The sequence below is a fragment of the Mustela lutreola genome, chromosome 14 (assembly GCF_030435805.1).
Source record: "Mustela lutreola isolate mMusLut2 chromosome 14, mMusLut2.pri, whole genome shotgun sequence".
Taxonomy (NCBI): Eukaryota; Metazoa; Chordata; class Mammalia; order Carnivora; family Mustelidae; genus Mustela; species Mustela lutreola.
In genome coordinates, this window is record NC_081303.1 from 20,404,656 (window position 1) to 20,426,598 (window position 21,943).

At 44.0% G+C, this 21,943-nt stretch overlaps 1 protein-coding gene across 1 annotated transcript in view; it reads left to right on the forward strand.

The window, feature by feature from the left end:
* The window catches only part of C14H1orf21 (chromosome 14 C1orf21 homolog), a 221,419-nt gene that overhangs the window by 66,952 nt on the left and 132,524 nt on the right, over window positions 1-21,943 (forward strand). The window contains exon 2 of the mRNA XM_059146700.1: window positions 11,838-12,055. Within this exon, the coding sequence (XP_059002683.1) occupies window positions 11,962-12,055 (94 nt within the window). The 5' untranslated portion in view covers window positions 11,838-11,961. The remainder of the gene's footprint in view (window positions 1-11,837; window positions 12,056-21,943) is intronic.

The window sequence follows — 21,943 nt, forward strand, 5'->3', positions numbered from 1 at the left end:
TTCTCATTTGTAAATCTAGGGACCTTGACCTTAGTGGTCCCTGAGAGTTTGTCTAGCTTGAAGTCTAGGTGTTTTGGGCCTTATTCCCAAGGCATTAATAAGTTCTGGAGGATTTTGAAACAAAGCAAGGACCTATCAGAAATCAGTCCATTAAGAAGATTAATTTCTCTTTATTATAGAAAATCAATGGGATAATTACTAATTTACGAGAAGTACAGTTTTTTACTAAAAATTTTAATCATGTTCTGATGCTTTGAAAACTGCTAGTACCACCCTGATGTCCACTGGACATTGCCTTTGAGTTCTTTCTCAAAAAAGGCAAAAACCATACAAACGATAGGGCCTAGAAGAACTTGATGAATAAGGGAGAGGTTTAGAAGCTGAGTCCAAAAAGTGATCTACAAATCCCAGTTCTCTGTCCACATGAAGACTTGAAACTTCCATGTGTCCAGCTGGAACTGAACATGGATCTGTTGGAGAGTGTTGATGCCAAGGAGTACTGGCTGGTATGTCTTGATGTTCAGCTGCGGTCCTCTGGGTGGGCCCCAGTCCTGTTGCTCATACTCTCACTTTCCTCTCCAGCTGAGTATATGTCACTCTGGTCTCTTGCTCTAAGTATAATTTGCTGGATAAGTAGGAAAGAACACCACGTTCACTAATTAGTCTACTTCAAAGGGGGAACATTAGGCTGATTTAAAATAATTATTACAGACTGCAAATTTTGTAACATTTACGAGGTCATAATAGCTCATAGCCTATCACCCTACCTGTTCTTTTATGGCTATTTAGTGGCTGCAGATGGACATCAAAGCCAGGGAAGAGCTACCTGCCCTTCCTTTCTCATTTCACGACTGAAAGGCTGCTACGTGTCGCAGAGACAGTGGTAGGTACATTTAGCGTAGAGTCCTGAGTGAACTCAGGAGGGGCAGGAAAAGGCCTCTGCTGGAACATTAGGGAGAAGTGGTCATTACTCAGCTGACTTTGCTGTGCCCTCTGGGTCTAGTCTTTCAGCTTCTTACTTTTTGTTTTCTTTAAAGGAGATAATTGCGCAGAATGTGTTTTTGGCCGAACTCTGCAAAATCAAAGTTCCCCAAAGTCTTGTGCATTGCTTGAGAGCAGTATGAGAACCAATATGCCCTTTCTTAAAAACAAAACAAAACGAAACTTGGTAGGTTAAAGGGGCATGGATTTATGCCACCTGAAAATGATATTTATAACTTTAATTTTTTAGCCGTATAAGGATATCAGTTCTTAAGTAGTTCTTTGTCATGGATTTAATCAAAGATTTAAATTTCAGCAAAAACAAAAATACTTTGGTTTTCCCGACAGATGAGTTTTGGAAACGCTGCTAACCATCTCCAGACTCTAACTCCAGAAAATGCACGTCAAGGTCTGGCTGACTTATCCATTTTGGAATCTCTAGTTCTTAGTGGAATGTTGAGAACTAAACAAGTTCCCCAGAAATGATTGTTGAAATAAATAAATAACATAGTTTTCCAAGGCAGATCAGGGCCAACCATACAAGTGCCAAAAGCTTTCAAAATTCCATCATACTAGTATAATATATATTACTCCCTTCCTGTCTTTTTAAGGAATTATATACTGAACATAGTTTTAAGTTGTCCACGATGGCTCAGATGAGTTTCTTTAACTGTAGTTCTTATGATGTACTGAAAAGCCACCATCCATGCAGATGACCTAGGGTCGGGACTTAGGAGAACTCCATTCCTTAAAAGCCTTGGACATCTCTTTGTGAAAAGAGATTTCTAAGAGAATTCATTAGTTCAACATCTATTGCAGACCTTCTGTGTGCTGGATCTGTATCAGAGGGACTATAGAGAGGAATGATTCCAAGGTCATGCATGTGACCTTGGAAATCGGCCTGGTGAAGGAGATAGACACATAAACACTTAATAGCAGCAAGATGAGAGCTGCACATTACCAAGGCTGAGGCCAAGCTTGGGAGAGCTCACTGACCTCCACTTTGTCTGCACATAGCGGACTTGGCTTTCAGAGCCCTAGGATGTCCCACACGGAAACTGACCTCCCTCCCTACCTCCAACCTGGCAGAGATACGGGCACGGCTCTGGGCTCCCTTTGCAGATGCTGCTCACACACTACAAGCCTCTCCTGCCATGACACTGCTGTCTCTTAGTTCTGTCTGTGTTCCTTGGGTCTGCCTGCTTTATCCTTGGTGCAGTTCCTAAGAACTCCCGAGTTGTCTCTGTTAACCCCTCATCGCTTCCCATTTCTTCCCATTTCTCCTTTTTGCTTCTCTTCCTTTCTTTTTAAAGTTCATCACCATCCCACTAAGTAATAATGATGGTAGTACTGATAATGACAGTAAGAATCACATTATCAATTGTTTACTAATTGTCAGGTGTCCTAATTCATGCACTTTTACCCCATCTTATAAATGAGCACCCACGGCAGTGTGAAGTAAACAACTTGCCTAAAGCCACGCAACTCTTTTCCCTCACTAAATTACAGAATATTGGGTATTGTCTTTGCATCTCTACAACTTTCGTGGTGGGTATATGTGTGCATGAAGAAAAGGGAGAGAGAGAAAAACACTAAGTCCTTTACCAGTAAAGAGGTATTTATCTGTGTGCTCTAAGTTTTCAGGGCACTTCCAAATCTTGAGCTGTTCTGGATAGAACTGGAAGGTTCTAGAAGGCTGAATTTCAGGTAGCCAAGGCTTTCCCTTGGTGATGCTCATTTCATTCTGCAGCTCTCTGCCCAGTTGGGAGAGGTGGGTTTCCTCAACCACTGGGTCATTGCTAACTTCTCAGACCTAGGGTACTGTGGCCTGCGTCTGAGCCCAGGGAGAGAGAGCTCTTAGGCCAGAGTTGGCACCAGTTTCTCAGGGATGATTTCATTTATTTTAGCCGGGGTAGGGTGGGGAGAGGCTATTTTGGGAGAGAAGAGGGATGTTTGTTTAGATTTTTGAGGGAAACACTGTCTTTCAACTTCTAGTATTCAACACTTTTCAGAGTGTTACTACATTACTTTGTCAAAAGTATTTATAATTCTGAAGATATTAAATATATTCATACTTAAGTATTAGTGCTAAACTGCTCTAAGAAAATATAAGCAGGCTCTTTTGTTGTTAAATAATTCTCACGTTTGCTGCTAATAGTTAGTTTAGATAATTCCCATCTTTTGCATTTCTCGGTCCTATGTCCTTTTACCTACCCCCGTGACCAGCTTAAAGCTGAGCTGTGCCGCGTCAGCATTAAGTTTAGAGATGGCATCGAATATAAAATGAGGAACATATTTGGCCTGTGTGAAAGCTGACTCTTACTAATTCAGGGATAAAAACACGATACGTGCTTTCCCAGTGTGCACATCAGACCGGGATCAGCAGCGCTCACCTCTTGCCCCCTCGGCACCATGAGAATAACGTTCAGATTTCCCGGGGATTAATCCGGCCGCAGTTCCGTTGTAGTTTATGGTGTTAAAAAGGATCAACGGCTCAAAACTGGCATGACATCTGTTCCACTGTCATCCTCCTCGGTAAATGCTTACCAAGGGTCTGCTAAGAGTAGTGCATTATACTGATGTTCCTACATCCCTTGTTGCATAAAATAAAGCTGAGAGGCACTAGTTAAATTAGATGAAACATCCTGTGAATTTTGAGAACATCTCTGATCCTTTCTTCTCTGGCAACATGCATTAGGTATTGGACTTTCATTTTATTTCATTATGTTTCTGGTCATTAGCCCTCTCTGAATTCTTGCCTCTCAAGGGCAGGAATCCTCTCCGTTTTCATAATATATTTAAGCCTGCACATCACCTAGGATGTTCTTCACTGACCATTCAAGAAGGAGCGTGAATTACCAATTTAGAATAAAATCAAACTTGTGCTTCTTTAGTAATTTGTACTTATTCTAATTTCACTTTCTTCTTTTTTTAATCTTTCCCTTACCATCTGTTTTCTCTCACTTCTCTGGGGCTACCTCTGGGAACCCTCCGGGAAACTGATTCCACCCAGGGTTCCTGAAAAGTAATGTCCTGCACCTGGCATAGCAAAGTATGCATAAAAAATACTACCTTGCATTTTTAAGTGCTTTTCCAAGCATTTCATTATCTACCTAGATTTCCAGAACAATCCAAAAAAAGAGAGGGAGCTGCTATTGTTATTCTTAGGATACTGACAAGGAAATTGCACAGATTTGGTTCAGGTGACATGGTGAACCAGCAGCACAGCTGTCGCGATCCCACTCCCGGGTAACCTGGTATAGAAGATCCCGCAGGGACGCTGGCTGACAACTTCCTGCATGTCCCCTTAGTATTCTAAGTCTTGGAAATGGAAGGAAAAACCAGAACTCCCAAGTCCTGGAATGTCTTCCATTGGCCTTGATCACTGGGGAGCAAGTCTAGAAATAACGTAATTCTGCATAGGTTTACCATGGTTTGGGTCGGTGACTAATCAGGATCTGCTGTTTTCTTCTCTTGCCTTCCCAGAAATCGTGTCAGCCATGCACAAACTGTGAGAGAACACACAGGTGACAAGAGAATGGAGTTTTCAGGTATAGGGTAAAGGCACCAGACTCTTAAATCTCTAGCTAAAGAACAATTATTCTACAGGCTTTTAAAAACTGTTCCCTATAAGAAACATTTTTGAAATTTATTTTTATTCATTAAAGGCACGATAGAGAAGAGGAAATAGGAGAGCTAAGCTTTGTTCATCTTTCCACTTTATAAACAATTGAAATCAGCACCCTCAGGCGCAGACATCATTGGGAATAATCCACAGACTTCATAGGGCTTCTCAGAATGTTGAGGGTTTTAGACCTGCAAGGTTATCCTAACGGGGTAAGTTTTAAAAGCAAAGTTTGTAAGTAAACTGAATCCAGATGAAAACAAAACAAATGGTCTTTCTGTGCTCAGCATCCCTTGGGCATACATTCAGGTCGATAATAGAACCAAGGAGAGTGGCTCGAAGAGGTGCAGCCCAGCCTCGATACGGAGGCAGGCATGTGTGTGATGTCTGAGACCAGAGCTGGCATTCTCCATGCCGGGTGGTGCCCTTGCCGCCATGCCTCCTTCTCCCCGCACCTCATTGCCAAAATCCTGCAGAAGTAAATCACCTTGCACAGGACTTAACGAAGGTTCACATTTCCGAGAGGCACCTGTGTGCAGTTATTATTTGTGGAATATTTGAGAGTTTTCCAGTAAAGAAAGCAGATGCCAAAATTCCTGTTTCTTGGGGTTAATAGCATATTGTTGATGGCCATGCCACCAAATGAGTGTGAGGTGAGGAATAAATTATCTTCTGTGATGCCAGCAATTACTGATAAGAAGAAGACTTGACTTTCCCAGATTACCCTCATGTGAAATGTGACATCTCTGTATGTATTACTTTCAACATGCACCAGGAAATGTGAGATAGTGTTAACAGAAGCCCGAGGATACCAAAGCTTCAAGATTAGAAATCTTTTAGGCTGTCTTTCTTCTCCTCCCTGCGCCCCCCTTCCCCCCAGTGGGTTGCTGTATTAACACTCATTATAGCAAAGCAGAGCAGATGGGCAAACAGACTGATTAGTTATTTATATATATATTTTTTCTTTTTGACGCTTAGATGTTGGCTCTTCCTTTAATAAAAGAAAGGAGTTTTTAGATGTTGCCTTTTCTTGATTTCCCTTTTTAATCAGAGGGAAAAAGGGGGCATTTTGCTTCTGATCTATTAATAATGTGGCTGTATCCTTTTCTTAACTGCTGACTTCATAGCTCTCTGCATACCCATTTCAATCAGAATTTGATTTCTCTCCAGTCCTCTAAGCTGCATGTGGTATATGCCTGTTCTTTCTGGCCTAGGATTTCTTTATGGAGCTTATCACTTTGAATTCTTTTTTTTTTTTTTTTTTTTTTTTTTTTTTTTTTGGTAAGTGTCTTTCCTGACAAGGAAATTGTCTATAGTGTTTTTGGCTTTTTCATCCAAAATGAGAAAGACCAGAACTGATTGGTGGAAAGTGAAATTATCCATACTATTATGTCAATAGAAATGTTTTCCCATGTTTTTTCTCTTTTAAAAAAAGGTCAGATATCTCTTTGTTTTTTCTCAAAACAGAATTTGTGTATTTCTTTCCTTCCCAATTTTGTAAAAATAGGTTTTCTGATAAAACTGTGCTTCCAGTTTAAAAAAAGTAGGTAAAGAGAAAGGTCATCAGCAATCCCACTTCTGGATATATATTCAGAGGGAACAAAATCACTATCTCCAAGAGATGTCTGCACTCCCGTGTTCACTGAAGCGTTGTTTGTAATAGTCAAGGTATAGAAACAACCCAAGTGTCTACCCGTGGATGAATGGATCAAGAAAATGTCACACACACACACACACACTCTCTCTCTCTCTCACTGGAATGTCAGCCTTAAAAAAGGAAAGAGATCCTGCCATTTCCAACAACACCGATGAACTAGAGAGCATTATGCTAAATGAAGTAAGAGAAAGGCAAATACTGCATGGTATCACTTATCTGTGTAATCTAAAAATAAAATAAATCAAACTCAGAAACAGTATAATGCCGGTTGCCAAGGACGGGGGTCAGGGGGTGGGAGAAGGAGAGGTTGGTAGAAGGATACAAACTTCTGGTTCTAAGATGAATACAGTCCGAGAATCTAACATGTAACATGGTGATTGTAGTTGATTGGCATGTATTTTAGAACTGCAAGTTGCTAAGAGAGTAGAAGTTAAGAGTTCTTGCTGAAGGAAGGAAGGAGAGAAAGAGAAAAAGAGAAGTAGGAGAGTTGCTGGATGTGTTAATTAAGCTGACAGTGGGATCCCGTTCACAGTGTATGCGTGTATCAGATCATCGTTACGGAGCTTACACACTCACAGCGTATGGCAGTTTTGTCAATTGTGCCTCAGTAAAGGCTGAAAACAATAAAATACAAATAAAGAGAAATCATTGGCACAAGGGGACAAAAGGGAAAATCCATAATAATCCATAATCTTTTCTTATAAAAAGACAAATGTTTCACGTGTATGTAAGAGGTAGTCATAGCAAGGTAATGGGCTTAGTTGTGCATAGAAAAGAACTTTCTAGTGTTCCAATGTGGAGTGTTCTCGAACAGTAATTCCCCTAGTGATACTTAAAGCATTACCTAAAGAGCCTTGAGGCATGGTGCAAGGAATAATAAACATGCCTGCATGGTTACAAATGTTTTGGTCCTTTTTAAATTTTTGAAGAGGATTTGCAAATTTTCTAAGTGTATTTTAACAAAAGCAGGAAAATATTCTATGAAGATGGCCCTAGGGGCACCTGGGTGGCTCAGTCGGTTAAGCAACTGCCTTCGGCTCAGGTCATGATCCTGGAGTCTCAGGAACAGGTCCCGCATTGGTATCCCTGCTCAGTGGGGAGCCTGCTTCTCCCTCTCCCTCTGCTTGTGTGTGTGCGTGCGCATGTTCTCTGTCTCTCGCAAATGAAAAAAACCCGAAATCTTAAAAAAAAAAAAAAAAAAAGGATGGTCTAAAGTCAGTTAGCTCATAGCATTGCGGATAGACATTGTAACTTCTGATTTCATGGTACAGGATAATATACCCATACAACTGTTTGGGAAGATTTCTGCACAAAGCCATGGGCAGTTAATTGGATCCCATGTTTTTAGAGACGCCTGACGAACCTGTCATGTAGTTTATTTTGTTCTTAGAAACTATCCTCAGTGGGACTTGGTATTATTGGAAGATTCTATCAAACATCAAAGAGATACTTGAGCTTAATTCTCACACTGCAGTCTGACTTCAGAAATAGCGTGTTGTTACTAACAATACGGGAAAACTAGACTCAGCTCCGTCCAGCTCTGTGGTCTCGGCGTGTTCGTGGGCACCGTCAGACTCACCTCTCTAAGTGCTGTGGTTTCAGAAAGGGGCATGCACAGAGGGTTTAGGGCTTGGCAGAGAAAAGCTGAGCAAAGCCAACGAGAAAATAGAAGCTTTAAAAAAAAAAATGCTAGGGTTTCGGGAGAGATAATACAAACAAGAGGGAAGCATTTAGGGCAGATTACTGTGGTCATTAGGGGGTCATTTCTGAGGGTCTGCTCGGTTTGAGGTCTCGGTGGGATCTAAGTGGGAGGATGTTCGGGAGAAATGAAACTGTGACATCGTATCAGGCTATGAAAGGGGCCGTGCAGGGGTGTTTTCGTGATGATTCGTCAGCTGTGCTCAGGCCCCAAGCGTGATCTCTCTCGACATTCCCTCCCTCAAGGCTGAATCTGGTGCCCCTGGGATGAACTCATTTCTTTTCCTGGACTTAACCTGTGGTGGCTGTACCACCACTGTGGCCGCTGCTTTGCAAATCTTCGTGTTCTGTGGGGATAGGTGGCAAAACTGAATCTTGTGTATAACCCAAGCTTGCCAGACACCTAGTAGTTTTTAGTAGGTATTTGTTGATTAAATGAATGAATGATTGGACGATTGCTTAAGCGCAGGATTTAGGTGACACAGTAAAGTGCTTTCCCTACTGATCTGTGGTTAACTTTATGAATTAGAGATCTTCTGCCTCTTAGATGACTTCATAATTATAACCTTCAAAATGGGCAAAATATTGGGGCACCTGGGTGGCTCATTTGATGAAGCATCTGACTTTTGATTTCGGCCCAGGTCATGATCACGGGGCTGTGAGATCGAGCCCCGTGTCCAGCTCCACGCGGGGCAATGGAGCTTGCTTAAGATTCTCTGTCTCCCCTCTGCAGTGCACGCCCTCCCCACCCCCTCCCAAAGGCAAAATATTAAAATATATTTCTGATGATGTAAAACTTGAAAACACCACTCATTAAATCACTGCTGTAAAATACAGAGGGTGTGTGTTTCGAAAACAGAATTGCGACCTAGTTAGGATTCAGAGAGAACTCATACCGAACATGCGTGCCTTTTAAAAAATATAATTCAATGGAAGCTTCCTGAGTCATCACTTGAATTGGATGTAAATCATGTCTAATCTGCTTATTAACATGCCCCTCACCTCCGTGCCTGAATAGCAGGGAAGTCCTTCCAAAAGGTATTCTTACACGTTTTATGTTTGTTAGCCTGCTGCGGTCTGATTCTCGTGTGATTTCACCTTTTCAAATTCAAGTAAGACTTTTTGATACAAACACAACTCTTAAAGCACAGAAGAAACACCACATAATGCTTTTCAGGAGGTAGCAAAGGATAATTCACGTCTTAGATCCTTACACGAACTTCTTGGGTAGCCTGTGAGGTGGTAAACAGAAATTTGGAATGAGGACAAGGAAAGCGAGGGGGACGCCCAGAGAGGACAGTTGTCGGGTCCCCTTGGGTCACCCCTGTCCTTCAGGGACTCTGTTAGTGTTTCCCATTCTCCTTCCGGTTCTTACTTTGTTTTGAAGAGGTGGCAACGGAAGGTTTCCCTCCTCTCTTCAGCTTGTTCTCCTGTGGACTCGTGAGCTTGTTTGCCCACAGTCCTTTCTGGAAACTGAGGAATTTGTGCTGGGCCTACACCTGTTCCCTTAGGTGGTGATGCTGGAGGGACACTGAGGGAGGAGAGCCCCCGAGAAAGGGCTGGCTTGGGGAGCATGGTGGCGGCGGCCACAAGCCCCAGCAGCTTCTTGGTTGGAGAGGAATTTTTCCCTTCTTCTGCCTTCGGAACTGAATTCCCTCTCTCATTCTTCTTGTCTCATATGTCAGTGATGTTTCTTCAAAATCTGTGTTAGGCCGACAGAATGGATTTCTGCACTGCTAGTTTAATATCTCTCCAAGTGTGCCCAGCTTTGCCCCGGAGAGACGTCCTTATCTTGAAGTTGGATAAGGCCCTTCACAAAGCACCAGCCACGCAAGCAGGAAGCCACCCCCTTCCCTGACCCGCTCCTACCTCTTCCCACCCAGCAAGGGTGAGTCTGGACTCGGGGGCGCACACTCCCACGCCCACCCTTCTACATTCTAGTGTCTTCACTTAGGCACTTCCCTAGGTCTAGATGATGCTACTGCCCTTTGAGCCTTACTGGACTGCTAAGTCTCTACAAAATACTACTTCCTCTTTTAGCTCCTGTCTTTGCCCAGTCATAATTTCTTCTCTCTCTCTCTCTCTCTCTCTCTCTTTTTTTTTTTTTTAAATTCTGCATTGCCATATTCCTGTGAAACCTCTATCATGACCCTTCTTCACAACATTGTGTAGATCTTTAAAAAATGTCTCCCGCATGCACAGTGCCCCCATCAGGCCCCTGAGCTGTACAGACTGGTATGAATAGACCATCAGATCAAAATATTCTAGCTTTAGACACATCACTGCTAAATGTGGGGTGTGTGTGTGTGTGTATGTGTGCGCGCACTCCAGCTAGATTTACAAATATGAAAACGTGTTAACAAGAGGTTACCCAATCACGTAGAAAAACTATAAACATCAACTGTCTGGGGAATTAAAAAAAATCTTCCTTTTTTGTAAAATTTGATCAACTAACCCTAATCCTATCCTCCCAATCATGAGCCAATGCTAGGAGATAGTATGAGAAAGTACAGAAAGACAGGACTGGTGTTATACCCACAGAGTCGATACTGCAATTTGTGTTTGCTTGGCTTCATTGAAGATCATTACCTTTGTATCTAAGTTTGTTTTTGAGATTGATTTGGAATTACCTTTCAGTATCCGATGAATTTGAAAAATTCCCCGAGCTGAGATTTTATGGCTTAAGTGATTAGATTTCTCTGTCCATGGGTGCCCTAGGATACCAGTGCCCCAGGCAGGAGGCCTGCAGCTGTGTTTCAGTTTCTAGAGCCCTGTTCCTGAGGCTGAGCAAACCATCAGTTGTTCATAAAGGGGAGAGGGCTGTAGGGGACGCAGGCGCCCATCCGTGTCGGGTGCGTGGCCTGATGCTTCTTTCGCTCTGCTTGGGTGTAAAGCGGTGGGAGCCCGAGCTACAGTGGGATGGATGGAGATGAAGGAATGGGTGGATATTCAGGCAGACGTCTGTGCGACTGGCCTAAGTTGTCTGCAAGATTGGAATGGCTGGAAAAGAACGAAAGAATAAAATCATACAGAGCAAACCCTGAGAATCTGAGCAGTGACCTTGGGTGGAGTGGGGAAAGTATATTTACTTACATAAACTAGAAGACTATCTCCTTTGTGTTTATCCATAAATTCTTTCAGTCTTTGTTAGTGGTTCAGTAGACGGACAGAGCCTCCAGTAAGAGGTGGGCAATTGCCTTTTCTTTTTCGATCTTCCCACATCTTCTCAATCCTTAAAGCATTCAGCTAGCTGCTCGGAGCATGGACACGAGTAAGTGTGAATCCCTGCCTCCATCACCTTCCTTCATCCTCCAAAACACTGTCACGGAGGGACACGGAGTTCCTTCCAGAACCCACCAGAAATATATAAATTAGTCCATATTTCAGCCTGTCGAGGAAGGCTGCTTCGTCCTGGAAAAAAATTGAGGATCTGAAAAGAGCCGGCTTGCGAGGAAGGAGGGGGAAGATGGAGAATTTTTCCCACCAGTTTCCTGAGCTGGGTGGACCTCATGAATGTACTTTTCCTTACTCTGAAGGTTTTTGAGATTCCAGAACATTAGCAAACATACATGCACTTTATGTGTAATAAGGAGTAGTGCCCCAATATTTATTTCAATAAACAAATACATATGTTTTTGTTATCTCCTCAAGGAGTTCAGCCATGTGTTGTGCAGGGGCCATGCCTTCTGGTCTTGCTTTCTGAGTGACTTTCAGGCAAAAGGGGGTCGTGTTGCCTTTCCTCCTCAGCACCAGTTACCCCCTCCCCATGCGCCGAGGTCAGGCAGGACTCCTTGTGCATTGCCGATCACACAGCGGGGGACACTGAGACACAGGCTTTTGCTACCCTCGTTCTGATCCAGCTTTCTGCTCTTGCAGGTGCACACATCCTGACCAACTCAGCAGGAAGGTGGATTTTCTTTGTGTTTAAAGAAAAAAAATGTCCCCGTGTCTGTAGAGATGATTTGCAGTTCAGCCCGGCTGAAGCTGACCGAATGAGACTATGGGCTGTGCCTCTGCCAAGCATGTTGCCACTGTTCAAAATGAAGAGGAAGCCCAGAAAGGGAAGAACTACCAGAACGGAGATGTGTTTGGCGGTGAGTGCCGTTGAACTTGACCCTTGACCTCCTGACCCCGGCCTTCACTTTTTCCAGAGTCAGAGCAAATACTTGTAGTGTTTGGGGGTGGGGGGTGGTGCTGGTAAAGGGCTGGTGAGATTTGGCTAGAAATCAGGGCAGATCTTTTACGTGGGGCAGTTTCTGTAGTAATTTATACATAGAGGATTCTGAGGAGTGTTATGGAGGTTTTATACAGAAACTAACACTGAAGTCAAGCTTTAAGTAACTGGATGGGTACAGAGGACAGCAGCAACAGGGGGTCCTGGTAGAGGAGCGCTGTACGACCGAAAACACAGTCGTCCAAAAGTGCAGTGAGTGAGGATTTGTACATGAGAGAGTGAGGTGTTTCTTAGGGCTCCTAGTTACTCTTTATGGGGCTTTTTGTGTGCATTTTTTTCAGATTAAAAAATACAAATACAGTGAATTTAGTAATTGTCTTTTAACTGTTTTGTGATGAATCAAAGTGACTTTAGAATATCTTGTGCATCGCTTCTCGGCCTTTTGGCTAAGATCAAGTGTAGAATATCTCGTGCAAAGGTCACAACCTGCCAACCCATGGCCACGTCTGGTTTGCAAATATATTTTCTTTGGCTCCCAAAGAATTACAAAATAAAAAGCAAGGCAGCGTATAAAACTCAGGATGCTTCATGTAAAACCCCCAAATTTCTTCAGGAAACCTGGTGACACCGAGTCTGTCTTCCCTGAGGCCACAGTCAGTGGGTTGAGATAACAATGGTCCCCCCAGTCCAGGAACTGCTGAGCCCGCCCTGAAGAGCACACCAAGCCCCGTTCACTCCTGAACATCAATGGCCTGGCCACTTTCAGGCTTCTCAGTGTGCCTGGCGATGAGTTTGTTCCTTAGAAGATCTACAATTGCTCTGGAGCCACATGGTTGTGGGTTAGTACAAAATTCCAGTTAGGAAGGCAGACATAGGAGTTTGGCTGAGTTGCTTTGACATAACCCACGACTGGACCCATGCACGGTACTCCTGTGTTCAGACACTGGCAAGTCACTCTACGGCATTTTGGTCCCTCCTGATGGTTGTGCCGGTCCCCGGTGAAGAATTGGGGTACCGTGGGAAGGTAGCTGCTCTGCTAAAAGTAGGCTAGTGTATATGGGAGGAGGACTTTGTGTTGTGTCGTTTCAAGGAAATGTATGTGTTGCCTGGAACAAATTTGCTTCTGGTGGCGGCTGCCTAGAAAATTCAGAACAGTGGGGAAAAGTAGCGTGGGAGCATTTAACTAAAACTTGACTCAGATCACTGAGACCAGTTCCTGGGAAAACAGTTAATTGGACGAGCATCATTCCGTCACTCTCAAACACTTAACTATTAAGAGAACATAATCTAGTATCAAGCATTTGTTCAAATTAGCTTCTACGTGATATTCTGTGTCATTATCATTTTTGTAACAAGAGCTACCATTAATGGAGCTGCCTCCATATGTCGAACATGCCGAAGCATTTATACATTCATTTTCATGGTGCATTTTTCACAACAATCCTGTGAAAGATGTGTCATCCCAGTTTTACATATTTGGAAGCTGAAGCACAGAGAGACTAACCGGTCCCAAGTTGCCCAGCTACGAAACCACAGACTCAGGTCGCTCTGACTCCAGGGTCCATGTTGCTTCTCTCAGTGTCGATGCCCGGCACCCTGCTGCCTCCCATCGGTCACTCATTCTTCAGTGCAAAAGAGTATTGACTGGCCTGTATAGGATAGGCCGAGACCTTTTGCTAAATGCCATGGGGGAGGGGGTGCAGAAGTAAATGATACGTAAATCTCCCTTTCTAGGACTTCATGAGAGGATGAGGAAATGTTATGAGGCAAAATAAGCCATGTACCAGGAGAGGAAAAGACATACATCGTGGTAAGAGTCAAGGGGATGGAGAGATTGCCTTAAAAGGCGGGATCAGAATAGATTTCTAGAGGTGACCTCTAAACCTGGCCTTAAAGGACCAGAAGAATCTAAACTTGTTAGATGAAGGGTGCAGGAAGGAACTGGGTGACGAAAGGCTAGAGGTGATGTGAGACTTATTGAGAATTATAAATAATCCAGTTGGAATGGAATGTAAAATTTAAGTGGGAGAGAATTGGCTAGAAAACTAAGGGTTAAATTATAGAGAACTTTGAATACCATTTTACAGTCTTTAGAAAGATAGACTGTAAGCAAAAACCAGTGATAGTCAGTATATTGCCCTTATATTCTGTCTCGCAGTGAGACCACCTCACCGTCCAGTCGATAATCGGTTTCAGCTTTAATAGGCAAGGAGACTTTCTATTATTCTAAAGTACGATGTGTATTTGGCAAATGTTGGCATCTAATAAAGGACTTTTCCATTAGTCAACTATCGCTGGGTATCAGACAACCTTAAGATCTCAGCGGCGTTCAACAATGAGCCTGTCTTTCTTGATCACGAGTTGGTGAGTCAGCTGGAGTGGCTCTGCTCCATGTCTCTCTCATCTTCCTCCTGGGACCAGTGAGCTGCGGGAGGGGAGAGGGGGCATGCTCTTCTTTTGCAGAAGCATAAAAGTGCAAGCAGTACACAAGATGCCTCTTAACCTTGGGCTTTCGGCTGGCCCAGTGTCACATGCACATTTTACTGGTCAACTCAAGTCACACAAATGCGCTCAAAGACAAGACTCAGAGAAACCCATCTGAACACGATGCATTTGTGATGAGGGTGTGGATGCGGGGAAGAGTCGAGAATCGGGGCTGACAATTCGCTGTGCCCCCGGCCTCCTCAGTCATGGCTGTCTGTGTGGCTCTGTTCAGTTCATGCAGTCTGAGCATTTTTTCAGCCTCCCAGTACTTACACGGACATTTTGTTCACTTCAGCATCCATCATCTTGTTACTCTTTCTGACATAAACATTGGTGGGTTTGTGGCATGGTGTTAGAGACAGCAGAACAAGGAGGAAGAGAGCTTCTTGAACTGGGCAAGGGAGATGGTTTTGATAGTCCCACAGGGCTCTGGCGTTAAAATTGTCAGAGGGCAGACTGAACATCAGTGCCTTTATCCTAGTGTTACTAAATTCTAGAGTATGTATATGACCCGATAAGGTCCTGTCTGTGTTTCTCCACTTAAATTTTAATTTGCAAGCAGAGCAAGTATACAGAATCACAGATGGTCCCAGGTGACTAGCAGATCTGGCTCACTTTTACTCACTTGATATCTTTGTCACCCATTGTTTTGTAACATGTTACCTCATGACAAAGAACTCCACACTTAGTAGCTTGAAACAAGCACCGGTTTATTATTTATCACAATTCTGTGGGTGCCTGGGTTCCTCTGCTGTTTTTGCCTCGGTTCAATCAGGTGGCGACACTTAGCTGGGCACTCAGTGGGGTTCACCTAACTAAGATGGCTTCAAGTCTCTCCAGCTAGAAAGTCAAACTTTTCATGAGGTGGCTGGTAGAGGAAGTGGAAGCTGTCGGGCCGATGAATACCTAGACTTGTAAGTCCAAGAATGTCACTTTTGCACCATTCTATTGTCTAAAGCAAGTTTCAAGACCATCCCAGAGTCAGGAGATCTAGAGGTCTCCATCTATTGAGTCTAAGGAATTGTTGGCGGCCATCTTTGGATACTAGTTACCTCAGCCACTGAGAGAGGCAGTGAGAACCCCATGACTGGATTATATTCCAACCTGGACAGTTAGAGTCTGCTTTTTGAATCACTGCTCTGTTTTTTTACTGAATAAAGTTGCCTCATTTCACTTTTTAGAAGCTGTTTTTTAAATGTTTAAAAAATGTTACTACTGCTTGTTCTTGAAGAGTTGACAAAGTCTGTGAAGGATGGCATATTTGGAGATGGCTCTGAAGTATGTGTCTCTGAGTGTGTGTACACACACACATTCGATCCTTTTCCTAAAGGTGTGAATTTAATTTCATAGCTTCTAAGGACATGCTGAGGAGCGTTGATAAACAGTGTGTTTTTACAAATGGTAATTTCCATTTTTATGAAGCAGTTTGGTCTCTGTGATGTTTTGGTTACCTAGAAGACCGACCACTCCAAATGTGTGTTACAGAGTATGTCTAGACTATTCCACCAAAGAGGATGAACTGACCAAAGAGCATCTTGACTCTTAGATTTCACAGAATTCAAGAGGTCACTACCAAGGAACTTTATCACTGACGTTTACCTATATCACCTTCCCTTTAAATACTGAAGCATAAGAAGTTTCAGATCTAAGATTGTGCCTCACATCCATGTGGCCTGTTGAGAAGTACAATCCAGACCAGAAAGCCCCGTCTCCAGATTGGAATTTTCCTTCCCAGATGTCAGGGCCAATGTGCCGAGGTCAATCAGAGGACAGCTGAGCAGATTGCCAAAACCAGCTTGCCACAGAGGGGTGACCAACAGGTTCAAGTTATCATCAACTAGTTAAGCAAGTTCTAAAGGGAATCCAAGTGCTTACTGGAGAAACAGGTTCAAGTCTTACTGGAGAAATTAACACCTCAAACCTGAGTTCATTATCTCTCCTGCCGCCCACCCCAAGAGGAGAAAGCTCTTTACTGTTTGCCTGAAGGTCACCACCATTCTTCCAGGAATGTAGGCTTTAATTTGCCTTTTCCGGCTTCAGTGACTCTTGCCGCTCTCCCCAGAAGCTCTTCTCTTGCCGTTGCCACAGCCCGTCACCCGGAATGGCGCAGTATCTCCAAACCGAGCGCCATGAGCCCCCTTGGTTGTTTGTTTTCTTCTGGGATTTTCTTTGTCGTTCATTTTTAATTGTCAATTTTTTGCGCCACTGTTGGAGTCTGTCAGGTTTTTCTAAGTGCTCCTCTGCCCGTGTTCATTCTCCTGCTCCAGAACTTTCTGTGGCACCTGGTTCTTTAGCCAGTAAAATCCTAAGTCCTTAGTGAACATGCCTTGCAAGGGCTCATAGCCACCTTGGCAGCCTTGTTTCACGCTCTGTCCTTCATGTTCCCTGTTCCTCAGCCAGACTGGACAGCTTGCCCTGTGACCTTGGACACACCTGTCTCCCAGGCCTTCTGGTACGCCATGACCTCAGCTGTTCTTCCCAACTTCACCCACACTTGCATGAAGCCTTTCTCATACCTTCAGAAAGTATCGTTTTCCTGCCATCCCAGGATACCTCTTTACATACTTAGGTATTTGGCTTATTTCTTGATACGTCTCATCTCATTATTTGTGTATATGTGTTATCTCTCTTATGAGCCAGTTAGGCTCCTGAAGGCAGGGACTGTAGGTCTTGAGGGAAACCAGGGTTCCCAGAACTGTGGGAGCTGGAGACAGAGAGATTGTTTGGGGATCGGGGTGGGCCCTGGTGGGCCGGCTTCCCCGTGTGACTAGGTGGCTGAGTTTGGCTGAAGGGCCAAGAGAGTTTGAGGTTTATAAATGTTCTCTTAAGTGGAGGTGTTTAGATGATTACAGTAAATTCTTCTGAAATAGCAGTGTAAGACCAAATATAAAAGGCAAGCAGTAAAGCAAGATTTTGGCTACTTTGTCTCCCCTGGATTCTGTATTACTGTGTAGCTTCAGTGCAATTCTGATGCTTAGCTGTGTAAAGTGGGAGCATATACCAGGACTGTCTGTGTGTGTGTGTGTGTGTGTATGTGTGTGTGTCTGCGTGTGAGAGAGAGAGGGTGTTATCCAATCTGTTACCCATCTCAAGTATTGTAGGGACCAACTTCACAGGTTATGGGAGGATTATGTAAGAGAATGGATCACATTCATTCAGAAAGTCAAAGCAGTTGAAGGCGAAGTAATAATTCCCTGTTTCTTTCTGCAGTAATTTCTGATTGCATGAAGTGAAGATTAATTAAAATTAATCTGTGTTTGTGTTTGTGAGACAGTAGCAGGATAATGTTACCTCTTGTGCCATCCAGGCCAGTAGCCTCTGGCCACCTCTGATATGAAGCATGTGAAATATGCCTGTTCTTATTGAGATATGCTATGGGCATGAAATACACACAGGACTTTAAGGACTTTGTATAAAAGAGAGTATAAAATGGCTCATTAATGATTTTTTTAATTAATTACATATCAAAGTGAATAATAGTTTGGATGTATTGGGTTAAGTAAAATACATTGTTCAAATTAATTTCATCAGTTTCTTTTTGCTCATTGAATGTGGCTCCTAGAAATATTGAAAGTACATCCGTAACTCACATTATTTTTCTACTGGATGGTGCTGGTTTAAGTCCCTGAAAGGAAGTGTTGGGTATTTTGGGCTCCCTTTTCTTCCCAGTTCCAGCTTTGGAGTTTACTTACTCTGGAATTCAAGAGAAAAGGAGTTAGTTAGGCTGAGACAGGTGGGGGCGTGGGGTGTTGGGGACCACGGGAAAGGCAGAGACAGGGAAGCAGCTTAGCAGGAGAGGAAGAGCACAGGGTCGCTTGCTCATCTCTCGGCTCTCATCAGTGGCCGTCTTCAGCTGCGCCTCATGTAACTTCTTCTGCTGGCCCAGGGAAGCTTGTGTTGACTTCTGAAATTGTTATTTCCCAAGGATCAGAGGGAAATCTTTCTCTCTCACTGCTCACCCACCTTTTGTTTGGTTGTTGTTGTTGCTTTCATTGAGTTGGTCAAGAACCTTAGGGGCAGGAGAACTGTTTGTTGGGTTTGTGATAGAGCCAGGTCATGGTCGTGAAAGCAGGGGGAAAAAAAATTAAGTCAAGAAGAGTGAGGGAACTGGCCCTGGGTTTAATCTTTGAAGATTCCACAGTGTCTTTTTTTTTTTTTTTTTTTTTAAGATTTTATTTATTTGACGGAGAGAGAGAGAGAGATCACAAGTAGGCAGAGAGAGAGGGGGAAGCAGGCTCCCCGCTGAGCAGAAAGCCCGATACGGGGCTCAATCCCAGGACCCTGGGATCATGACCTGAGCTAAAGGCAGAGGCTTAACCCACTGAGCCACCCAGACACCATGGATTCCCCAGTGTCTTGAGCTGAGCCTCACAAAGCTGTCAGTGGCTTGAAGTGCACATGGAGCTCGTGCAATTACAGACGTCAGCCCACCTTGGCCAGGGCATTACATCATCCTCTTCCAGAGTAAACGTTCTTAGCCCAGTGCCTGGCTCAGGGAAGGGGCCCACAGGGCTCCTCGGCCACTCCGGTAGCTGCCTGTTGCTTTGGCAGGAGACGGGTCCGTATGGTGAGCACACAACTGTGATTGTGAGTTCGCTCTCTAGCTGGGGGGGTCTTCCAGCTTCCCCACTTCATCAGTGCCTGGGCGTTTTCATGTATGATACAGAGATAGTGACGGAATCCAGCCTTCGGAGTCCTGTGGAAGATCAGATGAATTAACAGTGGAGAGCACTGAGAACGCAGCCTGTGCATAACTAGCCCCCAAGCAGTAATGAAGGGTGTGAGTGGTTTGCCCACCTCTTCACTCTTGCCCCTCACTCATCTCAAAATATACTGTGCTAGAGTGGCCGTGATGGTAGAGTCAATCTGAATTTCTTTGGAAGAGTTTCCCATTAACAGAAAGTCAAGAAAATCCTATACTTTTTTAAAAATGTAAATTCAGTTAGTTAACATACAGTGTATTATTAGCTTCAGAGGTAGTGTTCAGTGATTCACCAGGTGTAACACCCAGTGCTCATCACATCACGTGTCCTCCCTGAGGCCCATCACCCAGTTACCCCCGCCCCCCCCCCCCACCAGCGGCCCTCAGTTTGTTGCCTGTAGTTAAGAGTATCTGATGGTTTGTCTCCCTCTCTGATTTTCTTTTCTTTTCTTTTCCCTCCCTTCTCCTATGCTCCTCTTTGTTCTTAAATTCCACATGAGTGAAATCATATCATTGTCTTTTTCTGATTGACTTATTTTGCTGAGCATAATACTTTCCATATTTAAGGAAAAAGAAAATTCTGGGCACCTGGGTGGCCCAGCTGGTTAAAGCATCCAGCTCTTGATTTCAGCTCAGCTCATGATCTCAGGGTCATGAGATTGAGCCCTGCATCAGACTCTGCTCTCTGCTCAGTGGGGAGTCTGCTGGAGATTCTCTCTCTCTCTCTCCCTCTTGCTCTCAAATAAATAAATAAATCTTAAAAAAAAAAAAAATCCAAGTACTATTTTTCCTTCCCTTGCCATTGTTTAATGTTATATGGAGAGATGAGTGGAAAAGTGGGACTATTTGTCACTGATGGGTTCAAGGCAGCCTGATTGCAGGGTGAGGGAACCTTTGAGTGCACAGACACCGTTGGCAGGGACATCCAGGCAGGGCCCTTGGTGGTGTCCCTCCGGTTTTATGTCTAGAGGGTTTCTTCCGGTTGCTCTCTTGCTCCTCCAGGGGCCTGGTCTTGTCTATAGCTGCCTGGAGCCCTTTTGCAGTCAGAAAATAAGAAAGAACTTGGCCCCGGAGAAGGCAGTGGAGACCTCTCTGGTACCATCCAGTGAACGGCACAGAGGACTGGAGCTGCAGGCGAGGCTTGTTCTCTGTTGCGGGAAGTTCTCAAAACGTGACTCAGCAACACGAGAGAAGGTGGGAGGGTTTCTTTACCCACAGCATTTCTCCTCTGAGTTATTTTCTCCTGAGTGACATCGCAGAATTCAGAAATTAAAAAACAATGGCTGCTTCCTGGAATCCTGGTTGATGTGGCAGAAAGGATGGGTTTTGCCGTAAGCACCTGCCTGGTAACCTACCTGGTCGGGCCCCCCCTTACCCCCCGCCAGCAGCGCTCACCTGGCTGCACCTGTCGGACACTTAGCCCGCATTTTGGACCTGGCTCTCCCCTGCAGAGAGCAGCTCAGCACCTCCCTTTTGTGCCCAGAGCCGGAAATGTGATTGTTTCTTTTGCCCCTGAATTACGATATAAAAACAACTTAGACTCCTATTCTACAGTTTGTTATCCCCATTTTTTTTTTTTTAAAGATTTTATGTATTTATTTGACAGAGATTCAAGTAGGCAGAGAGGCAGGCAGAGAGAGAGGGGGAAGCAGGCTCCCTGCTGAGCAGAGAGCCCGCTACGGGGGCTCGATCCCAGGACCCTGGGATCATGACCTGAGCGGAAGGCAGAGGCTTAACCCACTGAGCCACCCAGGCGCCCCCGTTATCCCCATTTCAGGAAAATGAAGCCAAGAGCCGCGCCACTTCACTTACCTGAACAAGCAGGACTGTCTGGAACTGAGGTTGCAGACTTCAACTACGGGAGATCCCCCTCTCAGGAAGAATATACCTGTCTTTGCTATTCAAGAGTCTTTGAGAAGTAATCGCGAACCAGCTGCTTGAGCTCAGCTCCGGCTTTTAACTGAGGATATCTGAAGGCTCTATTGTTATATTTAGGGCTATTTTCAGGAAACCTGAAATTCACGGTCATGGTGAATGCACAGGCCTGAGAGTTGGCAAATTGGTTTCGAATTGCTACTCACCAACATGTAGCTTGGCGAATTACTCTCTTTGCCTTGGTTTCCCCATCTGTCTAATATGGAGAGAACTGGTATTTACTTGCCTTCAGAGGACCGTTGGGAGATTCAATGTATGAGTGTATAGAATAGGATTTGCTGCATGATACACACTGTGTGAGCGCCGTTTGCTAATATCGAATTAGTAGGCTTAGTTTCCCTTGATTATGCCGGGGGGTTGGGGAAGCAACATGTCTATTCCAGATGTGTAATTCTCCAAGCCTGAAAAATTTGTCAGTTATCCACATAATACTTATCTCTTTATTTTGTATTTTAAAATATTTGTGTTCCTGTAATTTAAATTCCTATAATTTAAAATATATTGCGTTTCTATAATTTTTTTTCTGGTTTTTTTTTTTAAAAAGATTTTATTTATTTATTTGACAGATCAGAAGTAGGCAGAGAGAGAGAGTGGGGGAAGCAGGCTCCCTGCTGAGCAGAGAGCCTGATGCGGGGCTTGATCCCAGGACCCTGGGATCATGACCTGAGCCGAAGGCAGAGGCTTTAA